We start from the raw sequence: 25,772 nt of genomic DNA on the forward strand, positions 1-25,772 counted from the left end.
GTGTAAATACAGATCACAAAACCTCGCAGAGCTCAGGACGCTGCTTCTCTACTCTTCTCAGAGACATCTCGGCTTTGTTTGGGATTTCCCACCACAGGACATCTGCCTGTCTGTTTTGGCAGGAGTATTATCGGGCCTAATGCCTGTGTGGTGCTTCTCACAGAGGAATTTACTTAAGGGAAATAAGCACTTTTGCAAGAAGAGAAGTGCAATTAATCAAAATTCTGATTTTTATCTAGCAAGTGGTGGTGTAGCTAGCTTTAAGAACTTAAAGCTCGTGTGGGTTATTAGAACATGATTAAGGAATGGTTAAACAAAGTTTGGCAGATGTGAGTGTGAATCCTGGGTAAATATGACCTCTAAAGCCTATAGTCACATGCGATTATAATCCCCAAAGAGGTCATAGTTTAAAAAAAACTGGAGGGGTGGGGGAGGAATAAGTATAGTTAATAGGCATACTTGCTCGCATTAGAAACTGCTCTGTGGGTTTAAATAACAACATTAGTTTGTCTGGAACTGACACTTATCTCTCATTCCCATTTGATGTATATCTTATTTCTGTTTTGGAGGCTGGGAATAGAAGCTTCATGCAAGAAGTCATTCCATCAGCATCTGCATCAGCAAACCAGAAGGATTTAGTGCTTAAAAATGAAGCTAAAATATTTTCAGCATTCCTAATGGCTTTTTGTCTGTTAGGACAGAGCAGTAACTTCATAGCTTGGTGCCTTGTCACGGACAGTTAAATGTATCTGTGCTGCTTCACTGTCACCCTTTTTCCCATTCCTTCCCCATGAAATGGAGAGTAATGTCAAAATGGGGGTAATGTCAAAAATAAATTAAATGCGGGTTTTTGGAATCTGTACTTACAAATCTACAAATCAGATTTGACTACATCTTCACCGTGCCTCTTTTAAAAGCAAACAAACTTCAATCCAGTAAACAGAGTTGGTTTTATTTGGACAGGGGGGTTGCCAGCAGCCTCTACTTAGTGCAGTCCAGCTGTGCCGTTCAGTCACCTTCTTGTTCTAAACATTTTTATTCCTATCTTCAGAGATGAAATAATGTAGAAAAGTGAATTTTTAAAAGCAGCGAGGCTTCTCCTTTGTCATCAACTTAGGGCCCGTAAAGGTGCAAACCAGCACGCCCTGCGATTTGAGAACGAGCTGATCCTTTCGTGCCCTTCAGGGGTGAGAGGTGCCGGCCTGGCCGAGCCGCCTCGAGGCTGCAGGAAGCAAACTTGGAGAATTTGGGTGTTAGAGATGAGGGAGTGACAGAGATTCCCTTGTCATTCGGTCCAGCCTCAGGCCGCTGCACACCACCGCATCACATAATCATTTTCATAACCTGCCCTAATAAATATTATTTTTTTCTATTATTTTATTAGAAAACTTTTGTTCCAGAACCTCGCTGCCCAGTGGGGATTTGCACCTTAGGTCAAGTGCGTTAATTCAAGAGGTCTTGAGCATCTGGACGTTTCTCCTGAGGGGAAGATGGGAATTTGCCAGGACAGGAAGTTTGGGAAAAATAAACAACATAAATAGATTATAATTTCACTTTGGAGCTTTCAACATCCAAATGGTCTCGGCCAAATGTCAGGGGCGTCCCTCTGCCAGGAGAGCTCTTAGGATTGCTTCACTGGTGCTGAGGAGAGTTCGGACTAAGTGGAAGTAGTGCTTTTTTACCTTTATAGAGCTGTAAGAAAACACACTTCCATCCATCAGCCTGAGACTGTTTGGTCGGTCTTTGATGTATTGGTTGCTAAGGCAACTGTGTGTATGCCCAAACTGGTGTGTAAAAATAGGAACACAGGCGCTTTTCAGCAGGGACAAAATATTGCAATTCACAGCAGCAATTCCTGCCAGCGCTGGTGAGCATCCACAGAGACTCTGGGTTCTGCCCTTCCCCTAAATGTTTATTTTATGGTTGCCCTACACTGGGGAAAGACACCGAATGAGAACATTTGTTAAGTGATACGGTTTTAAACGTCACTTGGCACTGCACGGGCCGTGGGAGGCAGTGTCAGGTTAACGTGAATTACTCCTGTTTAATGCCAGCCAGCAGAGATAACTGGCCTGTTAGTAGGATGTGATTTGGAGCATTTAGCATGGCACTCGTTAACCAGCACCTAAATACCACCTCGTTGCCTGGCGCAAGGTAACCTCATTCGCGGCTGTACCTCAGCCAGTTTTGTGGGGGGTTTTTGTTTTTTTTTTTTTTGTTTGTTTGTTTGTTTTGTTTTGGTTTTTTTTTTTGTTTGTTTGTTTTGTTTTGTTTTGTTTTCTGTCTGGAATTCATAATCGCTCCTACACTTTGGAGTTTTGGGGATTTAGCAAAGTGTCTGTGGTGGCTTCACACTCGGGTCCTAACGCTGGGGGCTGAGGAACGAGGAGCGGGGCAGAACGTAACCCCCTCTGAGGCAGCGGGGGCTCGGGTGCTGGAAATGCAGGAGCTGCTTCCTGCTTTCGTCTGTGCGGGTGGGGGATTTTTAATCCTAAGTGATGTTGCTAAATATTGTATGTCTGTAGGTGGTTTGGGTGCATGTAAGGGCCGAGGGAGAGCAGCCGGTTCCTGGGTGTGATCCAGTCCTGGGCTGTCTCCTGCCTCCTCCACGTGGTGGGCCTGTGAGGTGCAATTTCTGTGGAGAGGCTTCAGGGTTTGCAGCAAACAACTAACACTTAAGACACTGTCCTCTCCGTTTCCAGCTGCCGTAACTGTTCGCTGAAACACAAGCAGGGTGAACTGAGCTTCAGAGTGGAGGTGTGGGTTTGAGCTGGTCATTTATACACCAGGGAAGCCAGTCCCCTCTTCAAGTAGGGAACTGAGCAGTTACAATATTAATTATTAATACAGCCATGAAAGCCTTTTGCCTGTTTTCCTCCCATATCTGCAGCGCACAGATGTCTTCAGGACATTCGGTGGCGGTGATGGGCATTGACTTCACCCTGCGATACTTCTACAAAGTTCTCATGGACCTGCTGCCAGTGTGTAACCAAGACGGAGGAAACAAAATAAGGTAAGCTGTTCCTTCCAGGCAGTAAATATTTAAAGCTTTTTTTTTTTTTTTTTGTCTTTAACCAGATAAACCAGAGGTACTTTCTAACTTAACTTATTCTAGGATTCTGTTACTTTCAGTGTGTTCTCTGATTTTCACCAAAATTTATGCTTGTTCTTCTCAGAAAGATTATGTGGACTTTTTTGTTACTCAAGATTAAACTGTCATCAGCTAAGTAAACAGTCTGCAGGAATACAAAACCAGAAGATAACTGCTTATTTTTTTTTTTGGTTATATTTAGACTTCACTGAAATCCTGGGCAAAACCCCATTCTTTATTAAATGAAGACACTTCCCGTTCTCTCCTGTTTTCATTTTACCTATTCAGTTACTGTGAGCATGTAATAATGGTGCATTATCTCTAGTTATTTTAACTAAGATTATTAAAATACACTTTTGTTACATTTTTTTCAGAAAGACATAGCACAGCACTAGTCAGAAGAAATCTGATTTCATCTAGAGTGTCTGATTTTATTTAGACCTATGTGTGTCTTAATTGATCCTCTCTCCTTTATCCTTTTTTGAAAAATCATGGAGCCAGGGGCAGTATTAGACTCTGGTTTGGATTTGGAATAAATGCTAATGTGGTTTGGGCACTGTTTGATTGTTTGTTTTTAAACCTTAAATTTGGGAAGGGAAGTGGCTTTCTATCATCCTCCCAGTTCTTCTCTGGTTTGTTTTGGTTTTGGTTTGGTTTTGTTTTTTTTTTTTTTTTTTTTTATATACATTTTATGGTGTATTAAAAAAAAAGAAAAATCAAGATTTCTGGTTGGCATTCCTCCCCCCTGAGTTAAAAACTTACTAATCAGTGGGATCAGATGCTTTATTCTGTTTCTACATTCCCTAAGCGAGGAATTTCAAGCATATTGTTAAATGCTTTGTCAGACCATTCTAACGTAGAAGCCAATCTAATGCTTACAGCCTCTGCGTAAATGCAGGCAGGTACTAAGAGGCAACTATTCCAAGTATCTGGCAGGCATTTGGGGTTTTTTAATGCCTCTCTACTAAGTCTTTTCTCTGCAGTCGTTCTGGGGTAATCACAAGCCCACTCGTTCTCCTGTTTCCTGTAGCATCTCTCAGAAGAAAGAGAAAATGCAGCATCCCCACGTGAATTTCGAATGCAAAACCCAAACGGTTTGGGGCAGTAAAAAAAAAAAAAAGAAATGCGGCTAAAAGTTTTTGTGACTCCTTTGTGTACCTAAAGTGTACAGCCCCACCTATTCCGTGCTGATGGCTTTAAATTACATCTGCCCTCTCCCTCCGTGAGCCGATGTAGGCAGAGCTCTACGTAGCAGGCTGCCATGGGAATCGCGGACTTTAAAGCCGCCGGCGGTGGCAGGAGGCCCAGCCAAAGCCCCGCTGAGCATCGAGCAGCCGCGTTAACCTCCTCCCATCTCCCTTCTGCAGCCACTGAGTCTCTTGATCTCGGCTGTGCCGTCCCCGGCGCGGCTGTCTGCCGCTATGGAAACGGGAGGTGCCGAAAACGCTGCCGATGAAATCCTCGCAGCGCACTGGTTTCTAGGTAGGGGCGCAGATCCGATATCGCTGCCCTGAGATCACACGGGAAACTAATGGGAAGAGCTGAAAAAGGGAGAGAAAAGGTTGGGAAGGCCAGGAACGAAACAGGGAGTGATTTATCTCCCTGTTAAAGTTGAATTCGAAATCAGGAGGTTGCGAAAGGAGAGTGTGAAATCTCTGTTTGATTAGTAACACAGTAGATTAATAAACTGTTACCAAGTTCATTATGCTTGTTCATTTATTTCTGGATCTTCCCCGATCAGACAAGACAACGCACTGCTCGGTATTCCTTTCGGTTTCTAATTAATTCCATTTTCAAGTCCTTGATAGTCCAGGCTCGCTGTAACAGTAACAGATTTAAAAGCTTCAGGGAAATACCCGATACATTCTGTAAAGAGCTTTTGCGGTGTTTAACAGCCCTGTTCTTTCAATAAATGGAAGCCTTTAAAAATTCTTCCTCCAGCTGTAAACTTAAGATCATGTTTTATTTCACGGTATTTCTCGAAAGCCCGAGGAGATCTGATGGGCGGCTCTCTGCTCTGTTTGTTGTGGGCAGGTGCTTTATCATGGAGGACAGGGGGTACCTTGTGGCACACCCAACCCTCATCGATCCCAAAGGACACGCGCCGGTGGAGCAACAGCACATTACGCACAAGGTCTGGCTGCTTTTTTCTTGGTTTATTCCTGCCTTTCCCGTTGAGAAGCCCCTGGCTGTGTCTGATTTCAAAGGCATTAAATCTTACTTTTTTCATGTAGGAGCCTCTGGTAGCAAACGACATCCTGAACCACCCAAACTTCGTCAAGAAAAACCTCTGCAACAGCTTCAGTGACAGAACAGTTCAGCGGTTTTATAAATTTAATACCAGCTTAGTGGTAAGTGTGTTTTTCTATTTTATTTTGCTTTTGAATGTACTTTGGTTGGGTTGGGTTTCTTTTGGTGGAAATGCAGATCCTTGCCAGGATCAGCAGACGAGGCTGGAAGCCAGCCTTCCATGTGGATTGGCCTCCGCTCGCCCTCTCCAAACACAAAATCAGCGATCTGGACCGCGCGGACTGCGCTCGCAGGAGGAGTCGGTTGACATACAAGGGATTACGGATGTGATCGCCGGCCAGCTGTGGTTGATGGTTGCAAAGTCTCATCCAGCATCATGAAAATACGGGCAGTTCTCTGTCTTTGGATCCTCTGACCTGACCTCTGGCTTCCAACTCTGGCCAGTGTCGCATCCTCCTGTGACCCGGGTAGAGAAGATCTCCGATAGCTTTTAGTTAGGTGTCCAAGGGAATGCATTTTCTGACGCAATGTCCGTGAGCTTTCACAGAGTGTGGTTTGTCAGGCCGCTGTCTTTGGAGACCTGAATGCTCTGCGGTCCCCACAGCTCCTGTGTGAGCTTCCTCTTGTGCTCGGCCACCCCAAGAGGTCTAAGCCAGATTCCGTTGTCTCTCACTGCGCCGTGAATGCCGATGGCAGCGCCACAGATCCGCCCTTGCAAGATCACTGCAGAATTATTCAGAAGAGGTTAAGCTTTGTGTGAGAAGCTGCTCTTTAGATAATACTTCTCAATTATTGGGAGGAGAATGTGGGAAGTGAGTGTCAGAAAGATTTGAAAGTTATGTCAGAATACGTTGATTAATGTCAGGTAGGCTTAAACATTTTTTCCACACTTGAAATACAAATCAGAAAGTGTATTAGCGTGAAGGAAATTGTATAGGACGGAGCAAAAACTTAAGGCTGTGGCATGCAAATAGGAATCAGGAATGAGGCTGCCTACCAAATAGAACACAGCTGTACAGTGCTGTGGTGTATTTTTTTTATAGCGCATGTGCCAGGAAGTTTTCAGCAAGTCGCGATGGTGCCTCCCCGGCAGAGCGGAGCCTCTCTGCGGGGCTCACCGATGGCCGGCGCAGCGGGGCCGGGTCGGTGAGCGACGCCAAGGGGTGAAACGTAACCCGCTGTCGGCGGGGTATCGGCCTCGACGCTGCTGTCACATCTCGTAATGTTTACAAGCCAAGTGTTTTTTTGGTTTTTTTTGTTTTTTTTTTTCTGTCTTCAGCAAAATCTTTCCACCCCGCGGTAGCCTGGAAGCCAAACGCAACAGGTTGATGAACGATTCTATAAGCCTCATGTTTGTCAAGGCGGCACTCCTGTGCTTTTACGTTCCTTCAGCTCTGTAGGCTTCCTTGGAAGAAGGAAAGCCTTCAGCTCCCTAAAACAAAGGGTTTCTTGCTACACTATTTATTTTTTTTCCTAGGGTGATCTGACAAACCTTGTGCACGGCAGTCACTGCTCCAAGTACAGGCTGACGAGAATCCCGGGCACCAACGCCTTCGTGGGAATCGTCAACGAGACCTGCGACTCCCTTGCTTTCTGTGCCTGCAGCATGGTGGACAGGCTCTGCCTCAACTGCCACAGGTGAGCAGGAGCAGGGCTGGGCCACGCATTTACTTCTTCCCTCTTTCTTGATTTTTTTTAAAAACCTCGTTTATTTTATAAGCCAAATGAAAACATGCGGTGCAAAACTGGAATGAAAACAAAATAGTTGCATTACCCGTGCTATTTGTAAGAGGCGTGGTGATTTAGCACACCTCTAATTCTTTACCATATTTTCAGCGTATTAAAACACAGGGTAGTTTGTTCTTGACATGTTTGGGTAGATAATGTTGAAAGACCGTGACAGATTCAGTTTCTCGGGGGCAGTTATCTGTGGGTCAGGCCCTTTGTCCTGGCCTGTTAATACCCATCATTTTATGTGGGTTGACATAGCTTTTCATTGAGGGGATCCAGGTGCTTGCAGGAGATCTTGCCTGCACCAGCATCGTTACGTGCTCGTTGCGCCGGCAAGAAGGATCCTCACGTCTAGATCTGAGACGTGTCCAGGGGCTGTTTGCTTTTTAAATTCCCGGGGGTGGGTGATCGATCCGAGAGGCTCCGTTACCACACTGTCCCCAGTCCCGGTGCAGAACAGCACAACCGCTGTGTCGCTGGGGGAAGGAGAGAGGTTCCTGAACGGCCTTCTCCAGGGTGAGCTGCTGTTACGCAGCTGCACCGTGGGGTTAAAATCACGGTGCAACATCTGATGCGTTTTCCTTTGTGTTTTCTGCCCCTGAAGAATGGAACAGAACGAGTGTGAGTGCCCTTGTGAGTGCCCTCTCGAGGTAAACGAATGCACCGGCAACCTCACTAACGCCGAAAGCAGGTGAGAGCGAACCTCCTCTAACGGCACAGCAGGTGACAGAAGTTAATTAACAAAACGACTTGTTTGTTGGTGCTAACTCACAGGTGATACAGGATAGAACAGACAGGGGTTTTAGTATAATCAAACAGGTGATACGTAATAGGTAAAAATGATGTTTCTTGTTGATTGTGCTTTGACTGCTTTATAATGCGAGGTTAACTTTTTGCCCCAACGTAGGAATCCAAGTTGTGAAGTTCATCAGGAGCCGATGACTTTCACAGCGATCGATCCGAGCCTTCAGGATGCTCTCCCACAGTGTATTAACACTCAGTGCAATCAGAGGACAGAGAGCGGGTAACGTGGCGTTCTCCATCCCTCCAAATGCGCTGTGTTCTTGAAATAATTAAGTCAAAATAGTTCTTCCTTACACTCCTTAAGGAAAAAAAGAGAAGAAAAAAAAAGGATCATGCCAGAACGAGATATTATAGCACAGCAATGGTGACATTATGCTGCAGTGCAGAAACAGACCTCAGTATTCCTGTTTGAGTCACATAAACACCATTAATAGCAAACAAATGGCTCTCCTGTCACACTGGGTGACTCTGAGACCCGAGGGTTGTGTAAGGGGAAGATTTGCTGTTGAAAGGACGACAAATTCTTCCTTTTAGCCAAACGGATAGTGCTGCTGTGTTTGTCTGCCTTCTGGAGAAGCGTGTGGACTGAAGCGTTCACAGAAAGCAGACAGGACTTTCGCGGCGGTGACTTTGGAGCACGCCGGAGACAGTAGCTGCCTGTCAGCTTCTAGTTTTCCTGCTTCTCTCTTCTACTCCTGGCATTACGTAGAGAAGCTCGAGGGCTTAATTTTTGCTAGTTTTGAGTGATCTCCAGAGAACTGGGCTTGGTAGGACATCCTGTGCTCTGACCAGACTTCCCAAATCTTTTCTTCCATCTTCCCAAGGACTGCAGAAAAAGGTGGGACCGTAGTCAGGCTTCACCACGCTGAGAAGTGTCTTATTGGAGGAGTTACGAGTAGGAAGTTCTCCCTTTGCTCAGGCTGAGTGATGGAGGCAAAACCCAATGTCAACAGACTTGGAAGACTGCAGCTTCCCTGTATAACTTCCTGTGTGGTACTTGAGCATTTTAATGAGAAGGTTTTTGTGACCAAACATGACGTGTGTGAGGGTTTACAGATGATTTGGGCCTCCCTCTGCTTCAGGATTCTAAAACAGACTGAGCTATGCCAAACGGGAAGCGTTGAACTTGAAAGTAAACGTGGTGGTTTTTCGTTTTCAATCCTCAGGGGTTGCTTTGGTGTGTTGGACTGCGAGTGGTGCATGGTAGACAGCGACGGGAAGACCCATCTGGACAAGTCCTATTGTGCCCCTCAGAAGGAATGCTTCGGTGGCATTGTGGGAGCCAAGAGCCCGTACGTGGATGACTTGGGAGCAATAGGTAACTCTGCCTTTCTGAACAGACGCTGCGTTTAAGTGTTTGCATTCAGTCACGTGCGTGGCCGGTGTCAGAGCCTGCCTCGCGCAACACATTTCTCTCTTACACTAATGGTAAATGAGCATAACTGGTGCATCGAGCAGCAAAGGAGCAGCATCAGGCATGCTGTGGGCATTACGTTTCTGAAAATAGGGATGTGTAGCTGAGTGTAGCCATACATTCCTGTCTTTAAGATGTCCTCTCTCTGAATTTCTTCTCCTCTTCAAAGTGTGCTGTCCTGCGTGTGTGCAGTTAAGCACCTAGAGAGCCTTCAAGAGCTTCTCTGATCTTCAGAGATGTTGATTTAAACCTTTCTGCAGAGCATTTATTTTTGGTTTTTTTTTCCCTCTGTTTTGTTCCTTTTGATTTAGGAGACGAGGTAATCACTCTGAACATGATCAAAAGCGCACCAGTCGGCCCAGTGGCTGGAGGCATTATGGGCTGCATTATGGTGCTTGTCCTAGCAGTATACGCCTATCGCCACCAGATACATCGGAGGAGTCACCAGCACATGTCACCTTTGGCTGCCCAGGGTGAGCTGAGAGAGAAGTAGCAGGGTGGGAATTAAAATAAAAAAAAACAAAACAAAACAAAAACTCCACAAAACAAAACAAAAATCCAAATCCTCTTTTCTTGGTTTTTATTTCAATGCTTCACCCGTTTTATTTCCCTTCTGCCACCACTCACAAAAGTCAGGTCTTGTCCAGGGTGCTTGTGTGTTGCTGCCCTCTCCTGGGTGCAGCCAGACCTGCTGCCACCTGAGGAGAGTGCCCAAACAAACGTAACAGGCAGTTCTTGACACTTTTTCTAGAGCTAAAACGATCAGCCCAGCTTCACAGCTTTCTGGAGCGCCTCATAGCGCACCGATCGCCTCGTTTATTTCTGCACGAGTGGTGCTTTTGAGAGTATTACAGTTTTCACACCTATTCTGCTTGAGCTGTTAGGGACGTGTCTTTTTTTACTTGTGTTCCCTGCTTTTGGTCCATGCGATGTTCATGGGATGTCTGTACATGGATAAAGCCACTGATACCTTTACACAAATAAAGCCACTGAAGTCCGAGAGACAAAACTGTGTTTGAGAGAAAGGACACTGGTAGGGAGATACAGAGGTAAGAAGTGTGTTCAGGGCTAATCAGCTCTGTATTGGATTATACCCCAGCTCTATTTTGAGTCAGTTCACTTTCTTCAAAACTTCAAAGCCCTGATCCTTTCAGGGGGAAGGTGGGTGTATCGTTTTTCTAGTATCCCAAGCCCCATCTGTCCTGGGAAGAGAGCACGCCAAGTTCAGGCTGCATCTCTTCACGCAGCAACGCACAGTGCTTCCGCTGTATTACCAGGGTGACAGCCGTTAGTAAGATGATCCAAAATTTTTCTCTTAACAGTTGCATTTTTCTGTTTGTAATGGTGTGTAGAAATGTCAGTGCGTATGTCGAACCTGGAAAATGATAGGGACGAGAGAGACGATGACAGCCATGAAGACAGAGGAATCAGTAAGTACCAAATCACTTTGCTGTAAAAAAAAAAAAAAGTTAGATTAAATGAGCCATTTGTTTTAATACACTAGAATTAAAAATATGTGAGGAAGCCCTGTGCTGATTATCAATAGAAAATGACAGAACAATGTTTTAACTTAAACTGTAACACCAGTGCACCACACTGAAAAATTACATTTTTCACTTTTAAAGACTAATCTCAATTATGTGTGGAGGAGGTTTGGCCCTTGTCCCCCCCCCCCCCCATCATGACACTTCCAGAAACAGCTCTGATCAGCTTAAAAATTGCAATTGTGACATTACAGGGTATGGAAAACTCCTACCTTTGTTCAACCTTGGAAAGCAGAGGCCAAGTCTGGCACGTACGTTCAACAAATGTGGCAGTAAACCTTACTTGCAGTGATTTGGGATGTTTGTATGTCTTTACCGTTCAGTAAAAGTGGCACTTGCGTACGCTCCTCGTGTACTGTGAGCTGAGGCGGGGGGCCTACGCTCTGGGAGAGCACCAGAGTGAGACCAGATCCCTGTCTCTGGGCCTTCTCTAAAACAGAACTAAAACAATACCCAAGATTTGAAACTATGTCAACACACAAGATTGAAAAAGAAGCGTATCTGAGTTTCATGGCTTGCATCTGCTGCTTCTCCAAGTCCTTTCTAGTTTCATTTTGAGTTGGCTTAGGGTGTTGCCACAAGTTCTTTAACATTGGCACAGTAATTCTCTAACTTCTATTAATCCAAGGAGATGAGGTGAATGAGCTCAACTGGATCTTCATCTATTCCACATTTAAACACCATCTCTTTACTCCTACTCCTCTGTTGCTTGACAGTCTTCTTCAAAGAAGTAGTATTTGATAAGAATGAGTTTGCAGAAAGCCTGTTCCCCTGTGCCTGATTTGTCCCACTGATATATTTCAGTAAAAGCACTTTCTTTAAAACCAGTTCTGTCTCTTTCTCTCTGTCAGTTAGCAACACTCGGTTTATAGCAGCGGTGATAGAGCGGCACGCCCACAGCCCCGAACGCAGACGCCGGTACTGGGGGCGATCGGGAACGGAGAGTGACCACGGTAAGAACTTGACTCACTGCCCCGGCCCCGGGTTACTGATTGTGGTTACTCGGTTTCCTTCAAGTGTCTTGGCACGTTGCAGATAAGGCTGCCAAAACCAAGCCAAACTCCTTTGCTCTCCTTATTGCTTCCCAGTTAAACAGTTCTGACAGCCTTCAGCAGCTGATGCTGTGCAGCCAGGGAGCTGGATTAGTCAGAGCAGTAGTAGAGCAGCAGCTAAAAGCTGTGCTCCCCCTCTCTGAGTTCGGGTTCTGCCAGCCGCTCTGGGTGACAGGAATTCAGACCAACAGAACCAGTACTGCATTTACCACACTCTTTTCCTATCATCAGCCCTAGCAATCGGGATGTTTATTTGAGATAATGGACCTCTCCTACTTAACGAGAGAAAACAAATCCCTTGCAATCAAGTCAGCATCCCTACTGCTCTTCTCTTTGACATGACTGCACACCTTTCATAAAATTTGAGCAACACGTGCTGGACACCTCCATTTGCTGGGGTAAAGTGTGGAGTGAGACCCCCGTGTGCCCGATGCCTCCTTCTTCCGTTGCACGCTCGGTCCACACCGTCACCGCTGAGGACATCTTACATCATTAAGCAAAGAGTGATCAACATTGACTGTGCACATACAGAGCAGTGAAGGGTAATCAGCCCTGTGTGTTTGCCACACACACACTTCAACCCTGTGTAGGTTCAGGGAATTTTGATGTGTCTCTCATGCCCTGAGACTAAGTCTTCTTAAATCTGGAAAGCTGTTAGAATGGTGTAATGCTGTTGCCTCATGAGGAGGCTTAATTAAGAGAGGGTTAGACAAGGCAGTCTGCCACAGATGCTGGCTCTAGCCTCGTGTCGTGGTGGCTGGGTTTGTTACAGCAGAGCTGTTCGGTTATTAAGACGGTGGTTGCGCTAATGGAATTGCTGAGGGACAGGAGATCTGAAGGCCAAAGCCTTGGAAGGTGGGTGAACAGATGTCTGAGAGCCAATCTTGCTTTAGGAGAAATTGTCCTGGATTTGGGGCCAGATTACCTGTGCTGAGGCAGGTCTGCTAGACTAAGGCTCCTTTTGCTCCATTTCTTGTAGTCCTAGCAAATCCTCCCCATCCTTCTGCTCAGCATGTCGGGGTTAGTAGGGTAACTGTCTACCTATTTCTGAAATGGGCACTTCTATTTTTGGTTTCTGTAATTCCATCTTCTTCAAAGGGCTGCCCCGTCTTCCTGCCCAGTTCTGCCAGCTAGAAATGGTGACTCAGACCATGGGAAATGAGAACCAGCTTTGGGTAGTCAGCCTGATATTTTTAACACACTACTTTTAGGTGTCTCAAGCTGAAAACCTGACCGAGATGCTCAGAAGCGCTAGTGGGTTTTCAGCTCTTAGCCAGAGTTTTCTGACGAGGATTATTTGTCTAATTAAACAAGACCTTTTAGCTTTTAAATTTTGTGGGTTTGCATTTAGAAACACTGAGGTGGTTTTTATTTGTACTGCAAACTAGTCTTGAGTGGGAACAGCTGGTTTCCGTGATAAATCCAAATCTCATAGTAACTACTAGCACCTGCTCCAAAAGGGGCAGAAAATCTCTGAGGGACCTGTGAGGAGACAGCCTCCTCCCCGGGAGCGCACGCTCCTGCCTCGCAAGGGCGAGCTGGTCGCTGGCTTTTTAGTGACATCGTTTCCTTAGGCCATCCCAGCGAATGCAATGTCTCATTCCTCCTGTCGACCACCCACCAGGGTTTTTTGACTTCCCGGACTCCAGTAGCAGATATTGCAGCCAAGGAGAGCCTCGAGGTACCTGCGCGACGTGCACGTGCTTAGCTGGAAGTGGCGGTACAGTTTGGCTCGATGGACCCGCTGTGTGAAACCCTTCCCGGGCGGATTCAGTAGTTTTCTTTAACTTCATTGAAAGCTCAGCAGCATTAAAAACCTGCACTTGGTTTTTGCAAATAGACCCTCAGAGGTGAAAAGTGCTCTCTTCCTTTTAAAAATACAATACTCTGATTATACAACAAGATGATGTGAAGACCTTTTGCTGCATCTGGATAAAAGAGCTGGCAACCTTTCCTAGGAAAGATGTAGTTCAACAAGGATAGATGTAACAGGAGTGGATCCCACCTATTTCCTGACTGTTTGTAAAAATCCAAGTAATATCTTAAAAGATACTGCCCCTAAAAAGATTCTGCTATGGTTTGTTTTTAAAATCAGTGCTAGGAATTCTGCTGTAACAAACTGTTGACCAGATGATTGGTTTTTACTGTTCGTGCGGTACAGACCGCAGGACCCCGAAGCTCAGAAACAGAGATGGTGACAGGGAAAGGGGATCCATTATGAACTTACAGGAGAGGATGGTTTTGTTTGTTGCTTTTTTTCTTTTTCTATTCATTAAAGAAAATTGTTTATTCTCTAGAAAGCACTGACTCTGTCTGATTCCATGAAGGGCACAGCAGTCAGCACTGTGGGATATTGATCTTTTAGTCCTGCTGATGGATTTTTTTTTTTTTTTTTTTTTTTAGGCTACAGCACTATGAGTCCTCAGGAAGACAGTGAAAACCCTCCATGCAATAACGACCCGCTGTCGGCTGGCGTCGATGTTGGAAACCACGACGAAGACCTAGACCTGGACACACCACCTCAGACAGCTGCCCTCCTGAGTCACAAGTTTCACCACTACCGGTTGCACCACCCGACCCTTCACCACAGCCACCATTTACAGGCTGCCGTCACGGTACACACTGTGGATGCAGAATGCTAATGAACAACGACAAAAGAAACATAATTTGTGAACAATGATCCATGCAGCAACGGGCAGCTTTGTTTCTCTGCTTTTCACCAGGAACAATTTAACGAACTTCCTGAGCAAACTGTTAGGCGTAAAAGCTTTACATTTTTATAAATGTAAGGTTGGCTCTGAAATGGAAGGGAAATGTGCTTGATGAATGGACCTGCCATAACATTTAATAAAATGGAGCAGGAGGCATGTTAGACCTCCAGAAACAGGGACGCAAGTTTATACAGCAGCTGAAGCTTTGGAAGCCCTGTTACGCTGAGCCAAGAGGGGAGAGCGAGCTTAAAAGAGCCAGAGATGGTTTGGTTTCCTTAACTGGAAGAGCAGAAATCTGTGCAGCTGAAGACTAAAAAAGTGCCAGAGAGAGGCGGGGGGCGGGGAAAGGCTGCTGGTTTCTCTGCAGTTTGTTTCGCGTGTCGAAAGTTCACTGCTGCGACAGTTGCTGTATGGAACCTGGGACAATGCATCTCAAGATTTTTAAGTAAAGGATTATTTTTCTACTATTTATTGAACGTGAAACTTTGGGGGGAGGGAGGGGAGAAAACATGTTAGCAATTCTCAACAACTACCACATATATTCTGTGATGGTGAAGTGGTTCTTCCAAGGAAGACATCTGTTTCTTATTAGCTGATATTCATCCACTGCCCCGCTCTGCAAAAGGGAAAATGAAGAAGTCGTTTCTGACGTGTTTACATTATGAATGCTTTCTTTTCCACAATTGTTTTCTGTAAATATTACAACCTGATTTATACTACGGTATTTTCTTCCTATTTGCAGAGGAGAAATCCTGTACTCCATTACTAAAATTTTGAGAATTCTGCCCATAAACCTCTCCGTCTTTACCTTTTCGATCATCCTTAAAGGTTTTCTGTGTGGAAATAACAAAGAATTTATTTAGCATTAGTTACCAGATAATTCCAAATTAAATCTGTGCCATTCTTCTCTTTCCTTAGGACACTGTCGAGATCAGAAGTAGGGATAAACCAGTGTTTTGTAAAACTTGGATTACTGTGGAAGATACCTTTTTGAAATCATAAGTATAAGCTGCTGCTGCTGTTTGTCTGGAATTTAACATTGCTTGGTAATTTGAACAAAGATTAATCAAACAGTCTACAACACAGGGCATCATCATTATAAATTAGTTTTAAATCACAGTGTTGTATTTTAGATTCACATTTTGTGATTACAATGATATAAGAACATTCTTGCACTGTGCGTATGATAAACATCCATTTATATGTAGTTTTTTTTAAAAAATCACTTGTTTTAATTAATATGGTACTTAATACTGTATTACGTAAAAAATTGGTTCTTAAACAGTACGGTAAAATAACTATATGTGTGATATCAGGATACCCCTTTATACTATGTATAAAATTAAAATCTCTAGTGAAATAAACTGTATATAAAGTATAGTTCTGTGGATAACTGGCTAGATTGAAATTATTCTGTCTCAGTTTCCTTTTAATTTTCTAGCTGAATGAGTGCTACAACAGGAATGAAACATTGGATCAAGTTCTTGTAGTTTTTATCAACAATCTGGGAAGATCTAAAGTTTACGTATAAATTAGAGTATTGACATACGTTTTAAAGCTTTGTTTTTAAGCTGTCGGTCATTATTTGGGAAAAGAACATTTTTTCTGGAAGTGCTCAGCCACTGCATAGACTCAGCAAAGCCAGTAATTTGTGGGGTTTTTTTTCCTTACGTGCTACTGAAAACTCAGTTACACTGGATTTGCCATTCTGCTGTGTTTGTGTAGGATTGGGCTGTGGGATTTTGCTGACCAGACAGCTGTAGAAATCTATTAAGCACTGCTTTATGCTCTGAGAGGCTGAGTCTGATGCTCTGTATCAGTTTGTGTGTCCATCTGTAGACCCAGCTTGCTAAAATTCCTAATTTAAAATCCAAAATAATGCTGGTTGTTAGATAATGGACAAACGGGCTGTTTTGTCAGGTTTGTTTTTAGAAGAAAATGTATTGTTTTAATATTACTGCTAGACCAAAGAAAAACATGCACAGCCGAGCAACAGAATTGTTAAGCACGAAGGGAAAATAGTTTTCAGTGTGGAAACTGTTCAGCTATATGTAAGTTTTAATAACAATGTGTAAGTTTTTATAACAGTTTGTGTGAAACATCAAACAAGATGCTTTGTTGATTTCCTAGTCCTGTAGAATTCATGAAGGTGAATACTAAAATTCAGGGGTAAATCAGATTTGAAGTTCTAGCCAGGACTGTGTTCAAATCTGTGAATGTAACATAGAGGCTGGAAATCAGCCAAAAGCTGTTGCCACATGGCAAAAGCGTCTCTGGAAGTTACTGACTTGTAAAGCAGAATTTGATTTGTATTTTCCCCATCTACATACGTATGAAGGAGTCTTGCTATGCAGCAAAAGTTCTTGAACTTGAATATTTGCTCCCCAGTTGTAGTTTTTCAAGCAACATTAGAATAGTTTCCTTGCATATAAGATAAGATAAACAGAAATCAAGAAGAGCACGCCTTTGGCTTGATCTGCACTTGCCAGCCTGCTCTGCTGCTGATGTTGGTTTAAACCAGGTAAGGCTATGGAGCACATCTGTAGTGAGAAGCAAGTCAGTAAGTCCAGCTCTAATTAAGCTGCAATTAACACAGCTTGTATGTATGCATTTATTAACCCACACTGGCATGTTCTGTACTATGTTTTTATAGTGGGAGATGTATCAAGATGTATCAGAAAATAATATGAATAAGCACATACATTGTAAAATGCAATTTACAATGCAATAGTACTAATTACTCTCTTAACTACTGTACTGTTTCAGGGGAGAGACTTTTTTTTTGTTGTTCTTCACACCATGGGCAGAAACTGCTTGCAGCGTTGTGTTGCAGCCCTGCCAGAAATGCAGCCACATGTCGCAGAACACCTCTCTGAACAGCTATCAGACGTCGCAGCAATCAAACCCACTTGCTTTTACCTTTAAAAGCTTTTGTAGAGCTGCACCTCGCTGCTGCTTCATCACTTCTGTTCTAGGACATACAGACTGTTCTGGATTCCTGGGGTCTGGACAACCTTGCTTACGCTTGGAGTAATGAGAAGAGCCAAAGCTCTTGCTATGAAGGAATAATTACAGGAAGAACACAGACCCAGGGGTGTGCCAAATCCCAACTTCAAATGCTGACAGCTAACCTTGTCCCGGCAGGAATAAATGTAAAGCTGGTAAAGATACTATTGTTTATTTAAACCAAAAGCTGATAAGGGATGTAATGGAGGTTTCGAAGAAGCTGCATGCTAGCTCTTCCATTTTTATTGCCCATGTTGCTGCCACGGCCTGCCCTCCCCTGTATTATTTTACTGTGTTGACTGAGGAGCAAGATCATAAAATGAGCAGTTAGCTGCCTGACTTGGACTCTCACCCTGTGTCCTCCTTACCTATAACTGAGAAGGCTTTATGGCCATTAATTTTCCACTTGTTTTATTTTTGAAACGTAGTTGTATTAATTTCCTGTGGGTTTTCTTTCATTCTTCCAGAAAAAAAAAAAAAAGTTCTTTTGGAATGAAAATGACTGTTGCCTTTGGTTTGTGTTCACTAAGGTTAAATTGCCTGGGTGCTGTCAGTATTGGAGCACTGTGAAGTATATTGATTTTTTCCTACATGTAACGAGCAGCTCCTCCAACCAAGTCACCCAGCTGCCCTGCCCAGAGATAGAAGCTGTTTACATGTTCAGAGAATCTATTGCTTGAAAATTAACTGAGCCGATTTTTTTATTTGTTTACACTCTTGCCTTGATAAAAAATGTGATTTGGAAAGAAGAGTACGTTACAGTTTGCCCATGAACATTTTATAAGGCCACTTAAGCCGTGAAATCCTATCTTTACCCTTGCCCTTGGCAATGAGGGAGAAGACAGACGATTCACGGGATGTTCACATGGGTGGCAGTAGCTGTGACTATAACTGGTCAAAACGAGATCTCTAACTTTCAGAGGCTTTATTCTGTAAAGTGACCCAGAAATGGTGCGGAGACTAGAAAGTGTATTTGTCAGAGCATGAATTATGGTGGTGAGCTGGCAGCAAATATGGAAAAGGGGGTAAAAAATAGGATGCAGAAGTCCTGGATCAAGTTAAGAGAGTGCAGGTAATCCAAAAGGCCGTATGCAAGGGCAAAGATTCATTTGCAGTGTTCTTGGCCACCCATTTCATTTGTTTTTAAGAGAGAATCACAGCTATGGCTGGGAATTTCAAAGGAGCCTGCGCTAGGCTTTCAGCGATGTTTGGAATATTAATTCCTACAGCAGTTAATTTGGTAACTGTTGGGTTGTTTTACTGTACAACCCCCCCCTTTGGCATGAACCTTAACTATGAAAAATGAATATAAGTGCCATAAAGTATTTCATATTACTTGTTTGCAGCACTTCTGCGTGATGAGAGGTAATTATTTTCTCTACTTTACGTGCTCTGAACTGAGTCACAGAAGGACCTTGGCCCAGAAGGGCTTGTGTTTCTGAAGCCAAGGCTAGAGTGGAATTTAGACGCTCAAGTCCAAGAGTGAAGTCCTCCAACCCCGGCCTTGTTAGCAAAGTGCCAAACATAACTGGTACATCTGCCAGCGCCTGCGCAAAAACGCTGCCGCTTTTATCTCCCTAGAAGAGCCTGATGCTTCTCTGTCTCTGCACCATTTCTGTCACCTGCCCTGGATTGTGCTTTCTGAGGTCGGGGTAGGCAGATCCTCTGCCCGGGATCCCAGAGGAGCCAGGATTGGTGGAAAGTCAGAGCACGGCCAAGACCGTGTGTGAACAGGAGTTTCTGAAGTGAGTTACAGACTTTGCGGGGCAGCCTGCGCTCCAGCATGCACTCACTGGTTGCCGGCTGCATTCCAGGCAGAGGCTTAATGACGTCTCTCTTCTGCAAGCTTCCAGTGAGATTTTCTGTAAACACTCGAGCTAATAATATATTAAGGGAAAATAAATGTCCGAAGTAAGAAAGTTTCATTCAACTAATCGGATCTACTTGGTTTGACCAAGGCTTTTGCTGTAAGGCAACACCATCCTCTGCCCAGCAGCAAGTGGCAGTTGGTACCAGCCAGCAGCGATGGCCTGAGTGGAACAGAAGCACAAATTTGATGGCAGAAGCAGAACACATGTTAGATCTGGAAGTTTCGCCTTCAGCTCACAGATGAATCATAGCAGCCTCATCGAAATACTGTGGAAAACATTTACTGTTGTTATCCCTGGGCTGGTTTCACTAGTGGGAGCAGTCGCTGGTGCTGCTCTCGGAAGCTGGGAGCCAGCAGTAACAATTGGGTTTTGTTCTACTTTATGGGATATTTTTATAGCTGACACTGGCAAAACCACCAGCTTCTTGGAGCAGTGCCTGAGCAAGTGCTCTCCGCTGTTATTGCCACTAATGGAATAAAATCAGCGATAGAAGGAAGGGAAACCGTTGGCCAAGAAGCATAGTGCAAGGAGCCTTTCCACCCCACCCTCCCCCTGGCAACGCAACGCCAGGGCACGAGCACAGCCACTGCTCCTGGAGAAAGGGAACCAGCCCGGCCTCTGGGACTGCTCGGTCAGCACTTTTTACAAGCAGTATGTCTGCGTAAGAAAAATGCTCAGAAAGCGGTCGTGCCGCCCCGCTGTTCTTCTAAAACGGGCAGTCTCTCCCCTTTAAACCCAAGCACTATCGCACCAGGTGAACAGTGGGCCAGCCTTGGCTTAGATTGCCAAATATATCCAGTTTGGGCAACATAGATGGACTTTTCTAATTTTAAAACTCTTCCACTATACCTAGAGGTAATGAAATCAGACAGATGCTCTGAGACGGGTTGGCACTGGGAACTGCAGGAAACTGGGAACTTGGTCAAATAGTTTGAGTGTACTTATTTTCAGTTTTCCAGCTTTCTGACACTTCAGCAATTCATTTGCTCTCAGTATCAATTCTCTTGGCATAATGTATGCAAATCACATGCAACTGGGAGAGATTAAATGTTGATAATTAAACTACATGGTCTAATTCCTGCAAAATAATAATGACCTCTTTAAGTGCGTTTATTTCCATTGCAGCTTAACCGAAGAAATGTCTATAAACAAGTCAAAATGTGTTACTGCTGCAGCCTCAGCCAGAGCCCCTGGGTAACAGGAAGGGGATGGGGATTTTTTGCTCCCCATGAAAACAGAATGAACATGCAGAAGTTTGACACTCCCGTAAGTGTGTTTATAGCAAAAAGTCATGTTGCATGACAGTTTCTATGGAAACCTTTTTATAACTGAATGGCAGAACATTTTAAAGTCTCATAAACTTTTTAAGAACGCACTGGGAAAGTTTAGCTTGCATTACATCCTTTATGTCAGTTTTCCATATTTAACAAGTTGCAGCATTTTTAAGGGCAAAATATTGTGGGGGTGTTTCAAATTCCAGCCTCTGCTGGCAGGGATAAATCACTGACTGGTTTATCATATCAAAACAAATTGCTGGGAAGTTGCCTGTTCTCTCCCAGTCCGTACTAGCTATTAAATTAATCACGTCAAAGATTTTCTTCAAGTTTATAATTAGCCAGATCTATAGGGGCTGTAAATGAGATAGTAACGGAGATGTTCCCATTTACCCTAAGGAATGCTTTAATTCACTATTACGATTTTGCTATTTTTTGATGTAAAATTATTTCACAATTTCCTGAGAACTATGAATATCAGTTTCCAGTTCCTAGAAAATGGGCCTTTACAGAGAATCTGAGACAGAATGATTTGAAACTACACTTTGCAGCATGTTATCAGGTTAGCCAATAAAATGCTCTGTGTAGGAATGTGAGGTTGTACCTGATTTTGCTAGAAATCCAAGGAACCTTTTTAATACTAAAATTGCCAAAATATACTTTCTGCCAATAAGTTATTGCTAAATTTGACTCTGAATGAGGAAAAATAAAACATATTCAGGGAAGAATGGTGATTTAAAGCAGAGAAGGCAGTGTTTTAGGAGAAAGTATTGCTGAGGCTCCCCTGTGAATGTATTGGCCTTTAGGGGCATTTATTGAAGAGGACTGTATTTATAGTATTTGTTTGATCTTATTTTCTTTTGTTCTCAGTTATTACTCAAGAAGCTGGCTTTGTTTTGTGGTGGGGTTTTTTTGAGATTTACTCTTCCTTTGCTGTCCTTACATGTAACCTTCACACGGATTTGCTAACGATATGCATTAGGCAACAAAGGTTTTAAATTCTACTGCAAAGACCACAATTCCCAAAATAGACCATTATATTACATTTCAGTGTAATGATTTCCACAGAACAGTTACTCGCTTTATAAGTTATAGCTCTTGCCTCTTTCATCTTTTTACTGTTTATTTGCAGACCACTGTGTTACGGAATGGAAACAGAGGAGAAGTTGCTAACCAGTCTGTTAGTAAGACAATCCATCACTACGAACACATTTAAGAGCAGCGTTCCACCAAGTTTAATAGCTATCAGGTTCCACTTGAAAAGAAAATGTTCAGCTGTGGGCAAAGTCACTTGAAGTGTTTTTGTGTCTGTATGGAAGAATGTTTCAGGAGTAAAGAAACATCCCATTTTTGGTCACACAGCAGTACCTGACGTATTCCAGTGAATGTGAGCTATCTACAGTGGATTTACGGCTCCTGCAGAGGACTGGGAGCAAAGTGAAAACTGATTATTGGCAATGCAGCTCCGAATGAAGCGTGTGGCTGCGGTGGGCTCTGAAGCAGGCTGTTGCCCATCTGGCTTCTCTTCGACAAGATGGGCACTGCCGGGATGTGATTTGATGGACCTGAAGTCTGAGCCTGTGTTACTGCAATTCCTAAGTGCTTGCAGAATGAAACATTAATCAAAATACCTCTGGTATTAAAACGAGCTTAGCGGCTCATGGGGAGGACTTACCGTGTCACAATACCTGTCTCAACACAATTGCAGTCTAGACATGCTGCGTTATCCCGATGGTTAATTAGCAAATTGTAACCCTGCAGAACAAGCGAAGCCTGTGACTACACGGTAGCTGCAGAGAGGGGCTGTGCAGTTTTTAGTTCATCAGAATACTGAAGGTATCAGTTGCTCACTGTGTTGTTCTAGGTTGGTAATTCAACATGAAATTCCATTTATTTCTTAATGATCCCCACTGTTACTGCACTGTGGAATCTTACACTGAGAATGCCAAACGTATTTAGATTTGTTAGAAAAATGGAGACAGGAACATCTTTTGGCACCTCTGGTATGTTTTGGAGGCAATATGCATTTGTGAGAGCATTTAGATGATCATCACTGAACTAATTACTGGTGTTGACAACTGAATCTACAGCTTTTGGTTTCAAAATTTCAGTTTCTTAATGAAACAAAATGAGCTAGAGCTTGAAACAGTGGGTGTAATACAGCCTGAAGAGAATGGTATTGTTCAGATGAAGTGGTGCTAGCAATCAAGGATCTTTATGGAAGCTTTGAATTTGCAGCAACTGTTGGATTCCATACCCTCATTGCAGAAAACATACCAATCACATGGTTTCATTTAGAAAATAGTTTAGATTTCTTTCATATAAGAAATCACTTACCTGAAGAGCTCACAGATACCTTCCTAGGATCTCATATACCTGGGAACATCAGATGGGTCTTTGAGATCCAGCAGATGTTCTAAATCTTGGCTTTTATTTTATCTGCACGGATGTGAACTACTTTGTACTTCTGAACATGGACAATTATGCCTGAGTGCATCTTTAATTCAGAAAGAATGTTTGTGACACAATTCTGTTTTAACACTCTCATCTCATAAAAATGAAAAAGTATATGTGGCTTGTATTACTTCAAAGCTGCAGAAGCATGGGTAAATTAATCTTCAGCTTAGAAGGGCTACAAAAGCAACTGCTGTAGATGGGTACATTACTCTTAATTAACAAGGAATTTAGTGCACTAAGTTAAATTACCACAAAGTGGCTTATCTGGATAATAGCATCAAGGCAGCAGTGCAACCAAAATTACACTTGCAGATCACTGTACTTTTCTGCCATTTGTTAAACAGTGCTTTTTGCTTTTGCAGTGAGTTTGAAACATAAGGAAAGTACATTAGAAAACTGAAGACCTGAGAGTGCAAAGGGCTTTGTCTTGAAAGCAACGTAAAGTGAGTAGCAGTATACTCACACAAACATAGGCATACAATGCCTGCAGATAGAAGGAAGGTCTGTAATCAACAAGATGAAATTCTTCAAGGAAAATACATACACGCATTGGCTCACTGTCCTCTTCCTCTCCTGGGCGCAGCTGGGTGGGCACTGTTACCACTTGCATTTCATCCTGACTTGCGCCATCTCAGCATCTTCCCAGAGACATTTCCCGCTCCTGCAGATGCGGCAGCACAGAGGCCTGTGAGAGGGTTCCCTGACCTGAGTCAGTTCTCACTGCTCGGGTTCACAAGGACTGTCTAAGCTTAAGCAATTTATTGTCACCCTTACAAGGCAGTCAGCAGTTACAAAGAACACAGGTGAGAGCAGTAATTGGGGCCTGAAGGAGCACTGGCCAAAACCAGCACAGAGGACAGTAAGCTGGGCTACTTCTGGCTGGTACTTCTGGCAGAAACTGTATGGTAAAATGGGAGAATTTCCTAAGGCGGAAGATAAACTTGTTAAATGAGAGAATTGCATCTCTAATGCATTGATATGCTTGTGGAGGTTCAAAGAAAGCAAGATTGTTTTCTTGCATAACCTCTACACTGTACTAACGTGCCCACTGATGCTCAGGGGGGCTCCAAAGGACTCTGACAGTTTACTTTATCACTGCCTAATTCTGATTGATCCTTTATTTAAAATCATATTTTAATTCTCCAGGCACCTGCTTGAGGATGGGTTGTAGTTCAAAACTGGGGTGACATTTGGGTTCAGGAAGGAATATTTCCTCAGGTCAGATTGGTTATTGGTGCCAATGCCTGTCTGGCTGATTTTGGTTGTCACGAGGTGACGCGTGGCCCATCTCCTTGTTCGTTTTCGTGGCCCACCCCCACGGACAATGGCAATATCCTTCATCTTTCCTGCTTTCTTCCCACAGCACTTTGTACATTGTCTTTTAGTGCAGGCAATTCCTTCATCTACCTGTGCAATGTCAACTACCTGTACACAGAATGAAGTCTGAACATAGCGGGGAGGAAGATGAATACTTTTACCTACAAAATACAATCTTTTAAATATGTGTCTCTAAACAAGAAAAATGCATACCTTTCTCTGGAACTCTTTACAACTAATACTGCAGTAATTTTATTTTTTGACATTAATATCGAACTATTAATTTCTGAACTATTTCTTTTGGCAATGCACTTTAAATTTTAATGACTTCCGTTCAGATACACCTGCAGCCTATCAAAAAAAAAAAAAGGGCAGGCACTTTTTGAGAAGGTAATTGCTGTAGGAAGGTTTAATTATCAGTAGCTACAGGTGAACCAGAGTGTTCACCTTCAAACTTGAAAAATTAACGGTATAATCAATTACTCTGCTTTCACTACTTCATTAGCTTCACTAAACTGTAATATGTTTGAGCAGATCCATAATTTCTGCTGTAATAGCTTAATCTGGTAATTATTTCTGAGGAGATAGTTACGTGTTTCAGCATTCCTAGCAGAGCAATCTTTTCCACGATCCCAGAATAATTTACATCCCATAATCACTGATATGCTTCGGATACGTTTTGAGGAGACAGTATTTAGTATCATAACTTCAATTTCATAGCTTGACCTGAAAACCAGTTTGTAAATAGTTGCTAGCAGACTTTTCACCCATAAATTTATCTTTTCCAATGATAATTTTATAGGTAGTATGATTAATACTTCGTAAATCCTTAGGATATAAGAAAACTATGCCTCATATCTTGTGCTGGAAATGATATTTCATAGTTTAAAAATGCAAATCTTCATCTGAATTTTGAAACAATAGCAGGTACATACTTATTTTTCAGTTACATTTCTCAAAGAATAGTGATCTATGAAAATCTTGTTTTTCTAAGAATATGAAGTTTTCATTAGATCAGATCTCACACTAATAATTTGCTATAATAGTTTTTCCTGTTTCTTGGTTTGAAGTATGAAAGCTAAGCTAGTATTGTTCAGGACAGGATGAATTTAGCAGTTCTCAGATTCTCTCATGAGAAATACATGAACTATTTACAAATGTTCTTCACACCTCTGATTTCCAAAAATTCTTTAAACATAATGCAGATATTGAAGGAGGAGGCACATTACCTGTTTAGAAAAATTAGGGAA

At 43.1% G+C, this 25,772-nt stretch overlaps 1 protein-coding gene across 2 annotated transcripts in view; it reads left to right on the forward strand.

Moving 5' to 3' along the window:
• CACHD1 (cache domain containing 1) overlaps positions 1 to 15,977 on the forward strand; it is a 111,032-nt gene extending 95,055 nt beyond the window's left edge. For both annotated transcript variants that reach the window (XM_042808571.1, XM_033008810.2), the window contains exons 17-27: positions 2,891 to 3,013; positions 5,126 to 5,225; positions 5,326 to 5,442; positions 6,819 to 6,979; positions 7,677 to 7,763; positions 7,980 to 8,096; positions 9,043 to 9,194; positions 9,602 to 9,763; positions 10,643 to 10,720; positions 11,686 to 11,787; positions 14,290 to 15,977. In XM_042808571.1, coding sequence (XP_042664505.1) covers positions 2,891 to 3,013; positions 5,126 to 5,225; positions 5,326 to 5,442; positions 6,819 to 6,979; positions 7,677 to 7,763; positions 7,980 to 8,096; positions 9,043 to 9,194; positions 9,602 to 9,763; positions 10,643 to 10,720; positions 11,686 to 11,787; positions 14,290 to 14,528 — 1,438 coding nt within the window. In that variant the 3' untranslated portion in view covers positions 14,529 to 15,977. The remainder of the gene's footprint in view (positions 1 to 2,890; positions 3,014 to 5,125; positions 5,226 to 5,325; positions 5,443 to 6,818; positions 6,980 to 7,676; positions 7,764 to 7,979; positions 8,097 to 9,042; positions 9,195 to 9,601; positions 9,764 to 10,642; positions 10,721 to 11,685; positions 11,788 to 14,289) is intronic.
• The last annotated feature ends 9,795 nt before the right edge of the window (positions 15,978 to 25,772 follow it).

This window comes from Tyto alba, unplaced genomic scaffold (assembly GCF_018691265.1).
Source record: "Tyto alba isolate M040663 unplaced genomic scaffold, T.alba_DEE_v4.0 Super-Scaffold_1000006, whole genome shotgun sequence".
Lineage (NCBI taxonomy): Eukaryota > Metazoa > Chordata > Aves > Strigiformes > Tytonidae > Tyto > Tyto alba.